This window comes from Kwoniella pini, chromosome 4 (assembly GCF_000512605.2).
Source record: "Kwoniella pini CBS 10737 chromosome 4, complete sequence".
NCBI lineage: Eukaryota > Fungi > Basidiomycota > Tremellomycetes > Tremellales > Cryptococcaceae > Kwoniella > Kwoniella pini.
In genome coordinates, this window is record NC_091719.1 from 1,218,364 (window position 1) to 1,233,763 (window position 15,400).

General features: G+C 40.5%; 5 protein-coding genes across 5 annotated transcripts; 1 reads left to right on the plus strand and 4 right to left on the minus strand.

Annotated features, from left to right (window-relative positions):
- Window positions 1-116: 116 nt before the first annotated feature.
- Window positions 117-3,670, minus strand: I206_103475 (uncharacterized protein; the record flags this gene model as incomplete). Its single annotated transcript, XM_070202771.1, has 21 exons — window positions 117-199; window positions 257-314; window positions 372-386; window positions 445-472; window positions 527-577; window positions 631-660; window positions 706-725; window positions 775-981; window positions 1,044-1,085; window positions 1,135-1,175; window positions 1,241-1,868; window positions 1,928-1,987; window positions 2,041-2,145; window positions 2,198-2,335; window positions 2,388-2,441; window positions 2,503-2,556; window positions 2,616-2,866; window positions 2,914-3,034; window positions 3,135-3,243; window positions 3,346-3,437; window positions 3,593-3,670. The coding sequence occupies 21 exons, from the start codon at window positions 3,668-3,670 to the stop codon at window positions 117-119; spliced, it is 2,265 nt and encodes a 754-aa protein (XP_070058872.1).
- Window positions 3,671-4,430: 760 nt separating this feature from the next.
- I206_103476 (uncharacterized protein) lies at window positions 4,431-5,658 on the minus strand (the record flags this gene model as incomplete). The annotated part of the gene is made up of 5 exons (XM_019153292.2): window positions 4,431-4,607; window positions 4,674-4,958; window positions 5,026-5,094; window positions 5,161-5,393; window positions 5,502-5,658. The coding sequence occupies 5 exons, from the start codon at window positions 5,656-5,658 to the stop codon at window positions 4,431-4,433; spliced, it is 921 nt and encodes a 306-aa protein (XP_019013453.2).
- A 1,070-nt stretch (window positions 5,659-6,728) lies between these two features.
- I206_103477 (uncharacterized protein) lies at window positions 6,729-9,179 on the plus strand (the record flags this gene model as incomplete). Its single annotated transcript, XM_019153291.1, has 5 exons — window positions 6,729-7,367; window positions 7,485-7,851; window positions 7,917-8,005; window positions 8,068-8,223; window positions 8,283-9,179. 5 exons carry the CDS (start codon window positions 6,729-6,731, stop codon window positions 9,177-9,179), a joined length of 2,148 nt encoding a protein of 715 aa, XP_019013452.1.
- A 1,033-nt stretch (window positions 9,180-10,212) lies between these two features.
- I206_103478 (uncharacterized protein) lies at window positions 10,213-13,216 on the minus strand (the record flags this gene model as incomplete). Its single annotated transcript, XM_070202772.1, has 11 exons — window positions 10,213-10,342; window positions 10,415-10,498; window positions 10,557-10,675; window positions 10,771-11,090; window positions 11,158-11,271; window positions 11,332-11,447; window positions 11,517-11,814; window positions 11,881-12,027; window positions 12,094-12,359; window positions 12,421-12,572; window positions 12,653-13,216. The coding sequence occupies 11 exons, from the start codon at window positions 13,214-13,216 to the stop codon at window positions 10,213-10,215; spliced, it is 2,310 nt and encodes a 769-aa protein (XP_070058873.1).
- A 483-nt stretch (window positions 13,217-13,699) lies between these two features.
- On the minus strand, window positions 13,700-14,305 carry I206_103479 (uncharacterized protein; the record flags this gene model as incomplete). Its single annotated transcript, XM_019153289.1, has 1 exon — window positions 13,700-14,305. The coding sequence occupies one exon, from the start codon at window positions 14,303-14,305 to the stop codon at window positions 13,700-13,702; it is 606 nt and encodes a 201-aa protein (XP_019013450.1).
- Between the last annotated feature and the right edge of the window lie 1,095 nt (window positions 14,306-15,400).

A 15,400-nucleotide genomic window follows, 5' to 3' on the forward strand; every position in this document is an offset into this window, starting at 1 on the left:
GAAAGCAGGAGCGTGAAAGTAAAGGCGCATAGTCGATGCAGGATATGTAAGGGTATCACAATAAGGGCAAGGATCAAGGTATGGTTGCGAAGTAATGATTGATCTTTTTCAAGAAATCAGGTTCCATAAGCGGAACCGTGAGGAGATGAGTAGTCGTAGTAATGCTGATCATCGTAGCCGTAAGAGTATGAGGAGGGATCTGTATAGATGAGCCAGGTCAGGTTATTCAAGTCTATGAGCCTCTTAGGGAACTTACTTGAAAAGCCTGCAAGCTGAGCGGCAGCAGATCGTTGTCTTACAGCAAGGTTGTCGGACTAAAGTAACGTCAATCGCAGATTCCGAGCCAAGCCCTTACTGATTGATGATCATACCTCAGGGAAAGGTTCCTGTCATCAGCGATTATATGAGCACAATTGTCCTCCATCTTTCAGCAAGCGTGCTTACGGGCTGTCCCTTCATTCGACCACTTGAGCTGATCATCACATCAATTAGTCTGTTCTATTTGTGACACGGCACGTTGACTGACTAGAAGATCTGAGGTCTCCAAGATTCGATGACCCCCATCACAGCGGAGTTTCTACCGGCCACACGCATCAACACTGCCAAGTGACTATAACGCAGGTAGCTCACTTGAACTTGTTGATCAGAGCAGCTTTACCCCTACATGATCATTAGCTAGAGTCGGCCTGATGAGCGCTGACTGACTGGATATCCGCATATGACACCTGAGGCAATCATCAGCGTGATCTTCGACTTGATATGTATTTGGCTTACCTGCAGAACCTTTTCACTGGAAAACATATTCCACTTCTTTCCTACTTTAGCTTGAATGAATTGGTAAAGCGCAGCAACCGAGCAGAAGTTGACAAAAGCATATCCAACCTGATTGATCAGCACGGCACACCACGAGTTTTGGCTCACGTTACAGCAGTTCTTGAAGTCAAATCGGAGGTAGACAAAGTCATAGTCCCCAGGTACGACCTACATCATCAGAGTATCAGGTTGAATGAAAAGAATGTTACTATGACAACACCGGGACTTACTTCCTCCAGAATTTTGACTAACTCTTCTCGAGACAGTTTATTCTTCATGACAATCAGTGAAGGTCGACACATCTCTTCAGCTGTGGCTTACGGGAACGTCTTTCACCATAACGGTTGTTCTAGGATCGAGACCTGAGTTCAAGTACATGAGCATCAGCTGAAGCGTTGGCATAGTTCCAGCGATCAAAACAGCTCACCAGACAGAATCCTCTCAGGGAATACTCTGTTCTGGGCAGGAATAGCTTTTCGATCGTTAGCGTTAAAGTGTCCACCAAGACCTTGACCTTGCCTCGCTCTTGCCTCGATATCAGCATTGTTAATGAGTCCTTGAACTGTACCAGGCTCATGAAGTCGTCGACCTAGAGCTAGCATATGATTGGGCGTTTCGTAGCCGGAAGCTCGATCCCAGCTCAGTGGAGTTGAATAACCGCTGGCGTGTCGAGACTGCGAAGCAGAAGAGTAGATGGAAGAAGGTTTTCGAGGCGAGAATACATCTCCATCACTTCGAACTCTGCCGAAAGCGCTCATCCTAGGTGTCTGAAGAGGGGTCGAGGCACTGTCGGTAGACGTGTCATATCCGAAAACATCGGAAGAAGTTGGTGAGCTGACTTGGCTGAAAGCCGCTGAGCTTCTTTGACCCAGTTTCCCTGGGACGTAGGCGGCGGAGCCAAGAGTGTATCTTGAATTGGAGGCCGTCGTCTGAGGAACCGTTGTATTTGGTTGGATGTGAGAGACCGAGATCAAGGCCTTATCAGCCATCTGACCATCAAGAGCTTCGATAGCTTTGGTGGCATCGCGAGTATCGTAAAACTCCGCAAGGAATAACTGAGAGTTCGACCGTCAAACGAGTCGAGTATAATCAGGCAAGACAGGCGACAGCTCACCCTTCCTTCATGACCAACAGGATCAAGTCTTTTGAGCGGTCCAAAAAGCCTCATGGTGTCCTAGCATCATGCTCAGCACAATAGAAGCTTCGCAATTGACGAAAGTAACCTACTTGCATGTTCGAGTGCGAGATTCCAACTCCACCTGCGATCTTGATCTTAATTACCGGATTCGAATCCGTGATGATCTTCTCGCTGTCAGCGTCACGGCCACAAGACTGCTCAATGGTCAGTACGGATCTCTGAATTGACTGTGAGGTCTAGTCTTACCGATAAGAGTAAAGATTGGTCAACTTTCAAGCAGTGAAGCTTTATTGCTGTACTACCTCTCACGAAGGAGACTGAAGACGTTCGAAGAGTTTCATATAGTTTTAGTGCCTCTCGGGAATCATAGAAGGCCACCAGAACCTGCCAGACAATTTAGCTTATATCGGATCATGGGCGGATAACATAGCCTTACGTATCCTCTGATCTTATTATGCTTGACCATCAAGGCCTTGAATTCGCATATCGACTGATGAGAAAGACAAAGATGAGCGTCATCCAATATACCGACATCTCCTGTCGAGACTCACTTGAATTAAGTCCACAATACTGGATTCAGAGGTGTCTGGCGGGATATCCTGGATCTGTTAGAATAGCCTGAGGTCAGTGCTAAATGTACTCTGCTCAATAGTTGTCAACTCGCCATCAGGTATCTTCCAACATCCTCAGCAGACTGAGTCTCATTGTGCCCAATGGACGCTTGAGGCTGTTTCCCTTCTTTTCCGTAGGGAAGGAGCTCGTTGTTACTGAACGGGGCATGGAGAGGAGTTACGGGAGTTACCGGGACTCCAGCTGAATGACCGGTGGAAGGGGTGTGAGGTGTATAGCTGAGCTTAGGCGTGCTATCATCGTGCACAGAGAAACCCGATCGTCGAGGGGTGTCAAAGAATGAAACTATGTGTCTTTTAGCTTTCTCAGTGTGTAGCGTATGTGCTACTCACCGTCGTTTTTGGTGGGGAGGATTGAGGGGTCTTCATCAGTCCCAATAGACAAGTTTTGCAATCTCGAAAGAAAGCTTTTCGGGTGCAGTTTAGGTTCGAAGGACGAAGATCGAGGATTGAGCTAACATGAAAAACGAAAAGTGAGCGTTGCGATCAGATTTCCCTTGCCTTTATCGGTTCAGTAAGTGGTGTTGTTTAATCAGGAGAAGAGAACGACCTACCGAGCCTTTCTCTCTATCCGTTCCTTGTTCTTCTTCGGTATTGCCTTCTGTCTCTTTGCGCACAGACCTCTTTCCTGCAGCCTCGGTGGGCGAAGTAGGAGTGGGTATCCTGTGAACATAACTCAGCACGCCCTTTCGAACGAAGGTAGTTCGAGAGGACCCATTTGTGAGATGGGAGTAGCACGTAGTGGAAGCTTAGAAGTTGACTAACCTGACTTCAATAGCAGGGCATTTCTTTCCTTTGCCGGGAGAAGGTGTATGTGACTTAGCTGCGGGTAATTTGCGAGGTGTTGTAGGAAGATCCTATTGAGGTGAAAAGTCTCGTCAGCTTTGAGGAAGACTTATAGTCTATTTCGATAGTGGGGTCAACTTGGATTTAGAAGTGTGGAAATTCACAAATGCGGGAAGAAGGAAGGAAGGAAGACATGTATAATCAAGCACAGATAGAAGATATTCACCTTGTTTACGTTAACTTGACCAGATTCAACTGTAGATTGAGAAGTCGAGCTCACTGTGGGAGTGAGGGGAATAGTCATCTTGGCTTCCGTCTTATTAAGTAAGGAAGAGGATGAAATTGTCAGGATTGGGATGAAAGTGACAGTCCTTAGATGAGAAGAAGGAAAGTAAAGAGAAATTTGTAATATAGATTAGCTAAATCGACAGCTTTTTCAGATGATTCAAATAGATTCAACTTCAGTGAGATATGCAGGTGGATTGTCCTGTTTTAGATATAAGAAGGTATAGATGGAAAGTCAAAGAAATGAGAGATAAATAAAAAGAAAGACAGAGAAGGAAGGAAGAAATTAAGAAATGACAAGTTAAATAGTTTTGAGTGATGATTGTCATTTTGTTAATTTTCTACCCATTAAAATTGGTTACTTCCCTGACTCATACTGTGTAAATTTGATCGTCAATCGATATTATAAGATTATTTTGAATTTTAGTAAGAAAAGACACACGCGTCCTTTTCAATCTCGCACAGACCTCCATTCCTCAATTCCCATCAAATTCTGCTTAAAATGCGTTTACTGATACCAGAATTCAGAAAGCGGTCCAAGCGCTGTTTGATCTCATCAACAACGTCAATCGCAATTCGGCCATTCGTAGTCAGCGTATGTTATTCATCTGCTCATTCTCGTGTGAAGCACCATATGCAGTCAGTTAAGATTCGTCAGATTTGTTCACCATTAGTATAAGCCTGTGATTCGACAAGAATTCATTCCTTAACCAAAACGTACGAACCTCGCCCCATCCCCCTTTAAACTTCGACACCCTATGTATGTGTTTTTGAAATTACTACTTCTTCTTGCCTTTCTTTCCTTTATTCCCTCCTCCACCTCCACCAGAATTACCACTAGCTTGAGCCGTACTACCTTGAGTAAATCCTGTACCCATACTTTCTTTACCTCCTTTCTTCTTATGCTGAGCAGCAATATAGGAAGCTCGTTGTCTGAGAGGAAGCCATCGTTCGGGCTGAACCACATGCAGTTATGATCAGTAAAAGCGCAAGTTGAAGATATGTAAACAAGGTTCACTTACGTCTTGATTAACATTCTTCCCTTCAACAGCACCTTTAGGTAATTTATGTTTTCTCTTCTTCTCCCCAGCAACTTTCTTCTCTATAGAAGGTTTAGCTGCTGCAGTTTTCTTCTCTACTACCTTTGCCAAACCGCCAGAAGACCATCCGGTAGGTAATGAAGGTACATTACTCTCTAAGTCGTTGGAAGTTGAAGGCAAATGAGATCGGTATGTTGAAGTAGCGAATGTGTGGTGAGACGAAGTAGCATTAAGATTGGTGAGTATATCAGAATGCTCAGAAGAGGACTGGTAGATAATCATCAGCATCAATTCTATGCAAGCGCATTAATAAATAATCTTAGTGTTCACTCACTGATCCCACATCTGCCAAAAGATCATCATAAATCTCTTGAGCTTTCTGGTATTCTCCTAATCTGTACCTCTATTGTGATGCGGGGATGAGATTAGCCAAGAAGCTTTACACGAAAATATGTGACAGTCTACTCACGATTTGAGCTTCGAGATGATTGACCTTTCGGCCATCTTTCCCACTAATTAATCCCAAAGCTTCTTTCTCTCTGTGCAACCTATACAAGCAATAGGCCCTCTCAAATTCCAGAGTTTCAGCGTCTTTGGGTGGAGTATCAAGTAAAGATAAAGCAGAATTGTAATCATCTGTCTGTAAATGCAGGAATAACAATGTTTGATATGCTGCTTGTGATGCTGGATCTAACGATAGTACTATAGAAATAGAGGATCAAGTCAGCAGAGCTCAAGTAGGGTAGAGGTGACAGCAAGGTTAGGATTATTATGCTCATTTGATCCAAACATGTAAATGATTTTACTCACTCTTCTTACAAGTCCTAATTGCGTTAGCATAATATCCATCATCCACTTGATCCGTTAAAGCTCGATACAATTTCGGTAACCTCTCTTCAATCGAACGAGGTGGTCTAGGTGTGAAAGTTCGTTTGCTACCTGTAGTAGCAGTCTTCGTTGAGGACATACTGAGACTGCCTTCCATGGATGTTGTCAGATTTGACATATACATGCATGATCAAAAGAGTTATAAGTGTTTCCAGCGTTATCCTGATCATTTACTAGCTCGACGGGAGTGAGCTTCAGGCACATCACAGCTGAAACCCATGCCTATTTAGTTGTGTTATCACCGGTAAGCCTATTTTCTGATATGCGCAGTCCGGTACCCCGTAAGGTGACGTCGTCCCTTAGCCTGTATTTAAGTCTTCTTTTTCATTGCCCTTGAAGTGAGACTTCCATTAGAATAGGTAATCATTATTCATTTTAGCCCGGTCCGATTCTGAGCTCGGCCGCTACATCATACATCATCATTCACACCTTTTTTTAGCTTTTTTTTTTATCATCATTATTAAATGATAAATAGGAAGAAGGCATCTTATTTAGCAAGATTTCCGAGTAACATACACTTCACCAGGCTCGCGGTACAGTGTTACCAAGTTTATGAGCGATAGGTCATTTGACAAGATAACAAACCGCTTATTTAAGAGATACCGACCATAACGAAGCTTTCACAATTATCTGCTTTATATTTGAACAAACGATCAAAACGTAACATTCAAATTGTATTTCCGTTTGGACCGACGTACACCGAATCATTAGACCCCTTTGAACTCAACACAGCATCAATAACGATCATTATCTTGTCAATTTCCCTCATCATCATCAAGGTTTGATTCTGCTTCAATAATCCAATCTGTCCATCTGCATTCGCCTGTACCAGCATATTCCAGGTAGAACACAGACGAAAATCGCCTTCACACGCTCGAGTTCAGGCCCCTTTTGACTGTATGCAAGACGTCATAATCACAATACGGCATACAATATCTCCAGTGCAATTTGCTTTCGTCAATCAAGCAACTTTACCATCTTCTTGCAATCATTCGCCGTACACCTGCTGGCTTAGCGGACTTGCGGCAGACTACATACTTTTGACAAGTCCATAGGTTGGTAGGTCACCTTTGCTCGTTTCCTCCTTTCATCGTATCGACTAATACTAATCTAAGAAATTAGGTTTTTCACCCATCAAATCTATTCAAGATGGGTAACACATCTTCATCCCAATCACAATCCTCCTCATCTCCAGCTCCTGCTCCTACCTCTACATCAACAGCAACAAACCCTTCATCAAGTTCTTCAGCACCCACGACTTCATCTCAACCTATCATTCGTCCACGAGCAGGTACTAATGGTGCAGCAGGAGTTTCAACATTTCATTCAGGGTTAACACCACCTACTTCACCGCCATCACCTCCTCCTCCAGGTACACCTCTATTACTCCCTTTTGCGGGTCATTTATCTCCTCAAAATCCGCATTGTTTATCTCATCCACAAGCACACGACTATTCTAAAGGAACTGTGACCAAATTGATTTTACAAGGCAAGTTAGCACCTTTTTATAGAGGTTTGGAAGATTATGAAGAAGAATGGTCAGAAGAGGAAATTTATAAAATATTGACTGAAATGAGGGAGAACGATTATAAGGAAAATATTGAGAATTCATATACGGAAAAGTTAAAGGAAGACAGAGAAGGTAATACCTCAACTGTCGGAAGTGTAGCTAAGAAAATCGGAATAAACAAGCAAAAACTGCTGAGGAAGGAAGAGGAGAAAGAAGAAAGGGTTAAAAGGGAGAAGAAAGCTTATAGATGTGCCGTTGAATGTCCTATTTGTTTCCTCGTGAGTAGTCGTGTGACCTACATCCATATATGAACCATTGTTGTTCCACTCATCCAAGTAGTACAGTGTGCACCCAACTTCCAGGGGAAATTTTACTAACATATATGTTCGTTGCAGAATTATCCACCCAATATCAATACTTCTCGATGCTGTCAGCAACCAGTCTGTACTGAATGTTTCGTACAAATCAAACGATCCGAAGCTACCTTGACCCACCTTGAATCGGATCCAGCTTGTTGCCCATTTTGTATGGAAACGGATTTTGGAGTCATATATGAGAGGCCGATCACCCCGATGGACAGCTCGTCGAGCGTTGCTTTGGCAACTTCACCTGGTTCTGAAGCAGATGCATCTACATTCAGTCAAGCATTAAGTCTCGGTAGTGAAGCTGAATTGAGTGTCGGACCCGGTATGAACCCTAAGATGAAAGAGACAGTCAGAAGGAAGAGTGTTAGTTCGAAAGCACAAGAAGTCGTCACTATAGGTCAGTCAGATCATCGTCCACCCAATAACGTCGTGGATTTGAGCTGATTGTTTGACTTGTTTTAGACGAGATCCGGCCTGATTGGGAGAATAAGTTGAACGCCGTCAAAGCTGCTGCTGCTAGAAAGGCGTCAAGGCGTATAGTCATGCGACAGGTCAGTTACTTTCCATGTCAAAATTACGCGTAGGTGCATAGCTGATACTTCTCATTATTTAGGTCGGAGATCGACTTATCCCCATAGGATTCACTTCTTCTCGAGCACCCGGTACGGCCGACTTCAGCATGTCAGTCGGACAGCAGTCTGCGAGCGCCGAACCAGGATCCAGAAGATCAAGTAGGAGATCGTCGAATCGAGAAAGGGAATTGGAAGAGGTGCGTCGTCTCGATTGCTATCATGTCGTGTAATATTGACGTTCATCTGTACGACTTAGTTAATGATAGAGGAAGCCATGAGACTCTCGTTAATGGATCATGAAGACCATCAAAAGAAATTAGCTGATGAAAGGCGTGGATCATCCGTATCAAGCGTATCATCTCCTTTGAATCCAGCAAACGCTTCAGCTACTTCGGTCAGTAGTAGTTTTAGAGATCCAGCTACATCACCTATAATAGTACAATCGTCACAAGCTATTCCCGGACCTGCTCCTTCAAGTATGAGAAGATCTTCAAATGCTGATGGAAGTAATACACCAATTAAACAATCCGGAACAAGTAAATTACTATCAAAGATAAATCATGTTAGAGCTAGAGCTAGTTCTTCAGCATCTAGTAAAGGTAATGGAAGTGGAGATCATAGATCAGTTACATTTGCAAATCCAAGTACAACTAGTTTGAATACCAATAGTAATACCAATAATAATACTTCTCCTAAACCTTCACCACCTTCTTCTAGGCAAAATTCAGATCAAACTCAACCAAGAATTAATACAGCATTACCAATTGTTGTTCCTACTTCCTCTCAATTTCAAGCTCATAAACAAACATCATCACCATCATCAAAAGGAACAGGTTTAAGTCCAACTTCACCTGCACCTGTAGCTGCAGGTCCAATAACAACACTTGCAAGTCCAACTGCTAAACGAAATTCAGGTAATAATAATGTAATTGAAAATGGATTACCTAGATTAAGTTTAGATATGCCTGCTTTAAAACCTGATTCTAGTATTAGTAATAATAATAATTCATTTGGTAATTTAGAAAATAATAATAATGAAATTAAAGGTAAACATGTTATAAGACCAAATCATTTAGAAAGAATGGATAGTGAAATGAGTGAAGCTACTGTTGGACCAGGTACATATGCTCAATTAGATAGTGATGAAGAGTGAATTAAATTTGGTATTTATTGATTTGAAATTGTTGTATACTATAAGATAAGAAATAATTTCGAATATTTTCTTTTGTATGATGATGATGATTATTATTATTATTATTATTATTATTATTTTGATTCCTCTTCAAATTTGATAGATTTTGTTTTATAATCATTCAATTTTTGTGTATCTTGTGTATTTCTATCTATATATATAGATTCTTTGGGATTTTTTCTAATTTTGTTTCATGTTATATTTATGAATAATTTGTTTCATCATAATCATACATTTCTAATTAGTCGTATAATGTATATTTATACTTTTTTGGTATAATTTCATAAAAACAATTACAATTTGAGTCAATCTCGTTCTCATTATCAAGTATATTTAAACATTATTCGCAATCCAGACTCTTTAACCAAAGAAAGAATTTTTTTGGTTTTTATATTTAACCTATTGAGAATTCGAAATGTAAAATATTGAAATATGTAATTTTGAAATTGATATTACTATGAAAATAGAATGGATTATATATATGCATTTTTAATTATATTTGATTATTGATTGATTTAGAATTATGATTTGATTTAGAAAGAAAATGCTTGTTATTGATTGGATTTTACTATACTTGATTGATTTTTACTTAAATTTAAATGATGAAAAATTGAAAAGATTGAATGATTGGTAGATTACAATTGATTTTTTCAGAAAAGGAAAAAAATGAAATAAAAAGAAAAGTTATAATACATAATGACCATTGTCTAACCTCCATTCATCGTCATATAATGAATTTTCGCTTCACACAATTCATTATATCTTATCTTCATTGAACAAAAACAAGTCGATTTCTCGATAGGTTGACAAAAATTTATTAAAAAACCCTCTTGATTGAACCTCAAATGTCAAAATAATTATTTTAAGCAATTTGGAGCACGCTGAAGCAATTTAGTCATGCAGAAGACCTTAACATAATCTAGATTATCAATTTCGTACGAATTAGCCTCAAATATTAACAGGTCAAACAATGATCTAATGGCGAAAAAAAAACTCACAAGACTTGTAATCCTAAATCATCACAAACATTCTTCCAATCCGCTCTAGATTCTCCTGAATCCGCTCTTCTCCATACTTCAGTAATAATTCGATTAGCAGTTTCGATATCAAAGCAACATTGTGATCTAGTAGAATCCCATTGTTAATTTTTCTACTTTTTCATCTGTGAATAACGACGTAAAAATTGATAAACTCACTTGAAACCTTCCAAAAGAGTTAATACCCATTGTCTGGAAGCACCGTTGACGCAAGATCCAGCTATAATTGCAGGCCAAGTCAAACTGCAATTACAATTCTGTCAGTATTATGAATCATGCTACCACCGGGTATATCACTTACTCAATAGACATGCCTAAAGCCGCGGTAGACCAAGAACAATGTTGCAATACCTGTTGAGCAGCATTCTGAACTCGTATATCCTCTCTTGGGTATCTGAATACCATGGTGAGGAGTAGAATCTATCGTGGACAATGGTGTTATATCAGCCTCGATCTTTTTCACTATTGATATATCGCAATATCCAACGCATCCCGCGGTTGAATATGAATCTTACCTTCATAGCATAAGCATAAGCCCGATTTCCAACTTGAACACGTTCATGTTCAAGGGTACTCAATTGCAGACTATCAATCCAAGCATCGACGTCTCGATTGAGCTGCCTGGCCTCGATGACAAGCGGATCAAGGTCTTTTTCAGCGGTCAATCCCCTTGCTAGAGAATCAAGGAGGCTATTCGAAGATCCGAAAGAGGTGGAGGTGGGATCTGTAATGGCCAGACTCGAGGGCGGGGACTCGGTAATAAGAACGTTTGATCTTGAGACTCTTGCAAGTAAGCGCGTGACTCTGGCGAAGAGGAGGACCATGATTCGTGACACTGTTACGAACGCGTCAGTCATATTGTCACAACCCTTAGACATGCAAGAAGACGATGCGAAACTCACTTCCGAATTGTTTTTCGACTGAATGTTCTTCGTATGTGGAACGACTAGCTTCTAACCACCAGCTTTCCCATCGATCACTGATCAGATCCGGCTCTTTCCCAGTCGTAAGGCAGCCTATACAGTTCAGCGATCAGCTATAATTCTGGTCATTCCATGTCTGAAGCGAAAACTCACTGAATGTCTCGTATATGGCTAAAATTTCCAGCATGAGACGAGCGGGCGACATGGTAACGCCGTCTGTCAATTTACGTGGTTCCGAGTTTTTAAGCATCTCAGCTGGACCGCCCCGCCTGATGAAAGTGCATTAGATCAGCTGGCAGCAGGCACAGACACGAAAGACAACTGCAAGCCTGACTTACAGAGCAACCATCTCTTTGGCTAGGTTGAAATTATCCATCCATCCACTTCCTCCGAAGAAGATATCGATAGTCCCCAAAGCGGTACTAGCTCCTAGAGCAGCATCGGTCATAGCGCCATTGCCATCCCTTACTGCCCTTCTGACCATTTCTTTGCCTGTATCTCGTAGTGTACTAGCATATTGAAACATAGCTGCTGTTTGATGATTTGCCACGCCGGACCGAGCCAGTAAAAACGCTTGGTGAATGGCACCCGTACCCAGCAGTGCGACCCGTAATGCATCCGCAGAAGGATTCAGGCCTACGCGATGTCAATGATGTCAGTCGTCTGGATATGGCAATCGTTCACGTAATCTTTCCAGCTCACCTCGAGGCGAATCTAAAGCTAATGGTAGATTGATAGCCAACATCGGGTTCAATCCACTTGGTATAGCCATCATAAGCGAAGCTGCGTTTGCACAGTAGTGTAGAATCAAACTACGTTCTTCAGCAGTGGGGAACCAAGGTAAAAGAACTGATTTCCCACATTATCAGCTCGAGATTGTTGCAAAGCAGATTCAACCGTAAAGCTACTGCTCACAATTAGGAGTCGTCAACATGGGAGCACCTCCGCCTTCTGAGGTAGCCCATTCCTGTTTTCCAATTTGTCCAGCAAGATATTGCTCTCCGGAGCTAGCTAATCCCGTACCAATTGCAAGTCCTGAATCGTAATTTCCGTTTGAAGTACTGATCCCGTTAGAATTCGCAGTTGGATTAACGAAACTTGCCTCCCAGGCCGTCTCGCCTGTCGGTGCTGAATTCGCTCCATTCGCATTGTCAGGTGATGAGTAAGGCGCACCCGGCGATCTACAGGGGCTGGGTGTAAGCTCTTCGATAGCCACAACAGCAAGGTGTAATTTGCACTTACGGTTTACCTTTGCCTGCATCTGATCTCCGTCGCTTCGCGACTGGCCTGTCATCTTTTTCACTCTCGCTCGCGTCCGAATTACCCCTTGATCCGTGCTTGCTTTTTCCACTAGGTTTTTTCTCTTCGCCTTCTCCAGGATCAGGATATTGACACTTTATTGGTGATAGTAGCAATCAGCAAAAGTAAGATTTTCCACTCAGAGCGAGTATCATGGAAAAGAAAGTGTACTCACCTCTTTCTTAGCTATTATACACCTTTTACAAGAAGGTCTACCTTCATCACATTTTATTCTTCTAGCTCTACAACACAAACAACCAGTCCTCGTTCTCGTATATTTCTGACGTCGTTTTTGTCCACTCCTTCCACTTGGTTTAGGAGCATCATTCCCTTGATTACCGGAAATAGGGGAGTTCTTTGCTGAATTAGGTGCAGATGCTACGAGGGACTCTTGGTCAGGCGATGGATCGTCCCAATATGATCTCGATATTGAATGTCTGCGCAATATATCTGCTTTTGTGGGATTGGAGTAAGAGTCTGAGCTAGAATTGACCTTCATACTGGAAGATTGAGCATTTGAAATATCCACTTGATCTTGAGTGGTAACATCGAGTAGATTTGAATTAGGAAAATACGCTGAAACTGGAGTTGTTGAAGAGGTCGAGGCAGGTTGATACAGAGTTGCGGTAGCCTGTCCTGTTGAAGAAGATGCATGGTGTTGAGAATGAATGTCAAGAGGTATTGGTTGTAGGAGATTTGCGTAAGGGTAACGAGGATCGGGAGGTGGGTGCGACTTCATCGTGCTGTTTGAATAGAGTTTGGTGTTCATGATGAGATTGGTATGGTAGCATGATTAGCAGATGAACATCGACAAATTCTTGTGATTTAGAAATTGATGAAATGTATGTCAAGGGTTTTGGGGATATCAAAAAAGATTTTGAAACGAAAAAGCATAGCAAGCTATACATGAGAGTAAGACAGATATTTCTATTCGTGTAAAGGATGGAGTTTAAATTTCTCGCTCTGATTATCAAAAGAAGGATGATAATATGCCTAGCAGTGTGCCGTATGAGATTTATGGTTGATCAAGCAATGTCAATCAAAGAAAACCGATAAGGCATGTCCGTGATTGTAAAGATTCCTGATAAGTTATCCACACAACTTCAAGTTGTTCAGAGCTATTCAAAATCCGTCTGTCTGACAAATTTTACACGACGGATTACACTAAAACGGGAAGAAGAAAAGTGGGGACGAGAGGGCGTAACATAAGGAACACAAAAACTTACTTTGGATAATCAGACTTATTGATTCTACCTTCCTTTGAATTATTACCTCCTCTTCCTTCTACATCCAACTCTAAGCCAGGTGTTGACTTGTTATCCAAAATATAGTTTGGATTTGATGTTCCACTTCCAGTCCCAGAATCCCAAGTTGATGTTGATGGTAAACCTGATTTCTCAGCTGAAAGATATCCATGATTTGTAGGTTTTATTCTAATATCATTTCTAACATCATAAGGTGATGTTATATTTGATTTACGTATTATAGAAGGTGATTTTGATTTTGAAGAACTAGAAGAAGGTGATTGCTGTTGTTGTTGTTGTTGTTGTTGTTGTTGTTGTTGTTGTTGTTGTTGTTGTTGTTGTTGTTGTTGTTGTTGTTGTTGTTGAGATTGTTGAATTAAAGGATCATTTTTATTATCTGTTGAAAATGAGAATGGATTCGTACTCCATTCCGAAACGGAAATACCATTTGAAAGTGGAGGTGAATTATGAAGATGTTTTTTTGAAGCTGAAGAAATTGTTATTGATGATGATGAATCGGTATTATAATTTCGATTTGAATTTGATGAAGATGATTGATGTAAACCAGAATGAGCTGTTGTCATTTTTGATTTATGATAATTCTTGTTGAAAGATCAAAAAAGTAATGATATCAACAACAAAGTTAATTTAAAATTTCAATTTCTTTTTTGGAAAACTTGTTACTTATTCACAGATTTTTCAATTCGATACAATTCTTTGTCCGATATAGGAGATTGGAACAACTTTATAAGTTGATATATTGACTGTTGAAGTCAAATTAAGGAATGTAAATAATGATATAAGTTGATTAGTGACTAATAATTTTATTGATTTAAATTATTGATAATGTCTGTGCACTTTTAAACTAATTTTCCGTTCATCAAAAAGACGGATGGGATCGGCTGTGATCGGTCTTGTAATTGTGTTACTACTTATTTCAATCGTAATCGTAATCGTATTTCTCAACTTATAATTGTTTTTCGAATTTTAATTTTTTTTATCTAAGATGTAAATATCGGAGAATTACAATACGTGCCTATTCTACCTTGGTACATACAAAGTCACCTGTCACCTGACAATTTTGATCTGATGGGGGGCAACGAGACAAAAAACAAAGCTAAAAAAATTATGAAAATTCGAAAATCTTTTTTATGTTGGACTGGGACTACTTGAAAGTTTTCCTATACAGCTACTAACATTTTTTTACTGTGTAAATAAATCTACTCGTATCGCTTTTGGTCAAATACGTCGTTCATATAATATGACAAAGACGATTGTATGCATGAGTTTATTGTACTTGGAATTGCGGGAATTGCTTTCAGAAAAGAAAAAGGAGATTATGCATTTCAAGCAATGAATATAGGTGTAAAAGTGACGTTTTCAATCGAATAAATTTTGCATAGGTTAGTAAGATGCGGTGTTAGAGTGGTTCAAAGCCGTTTTCTGCGGAAAAAATCAAAGCAGATTTTGAATAATGCATTTGAAGAATGAAAATTGAGAGGAAGGGGAAAATGCCATTGAAGGCTTAAAGTATTGCAACATGTATGGTTTTCAACATTGAATTATCTCACGATTCTCGAATTATACATCCAGTTAGATGTTATAATTTATCAGAATTACAGTAATGTTTGAATGAAGATAGGTTGTAAGTGTATCATGTAGCAGCATTAAGCACATCA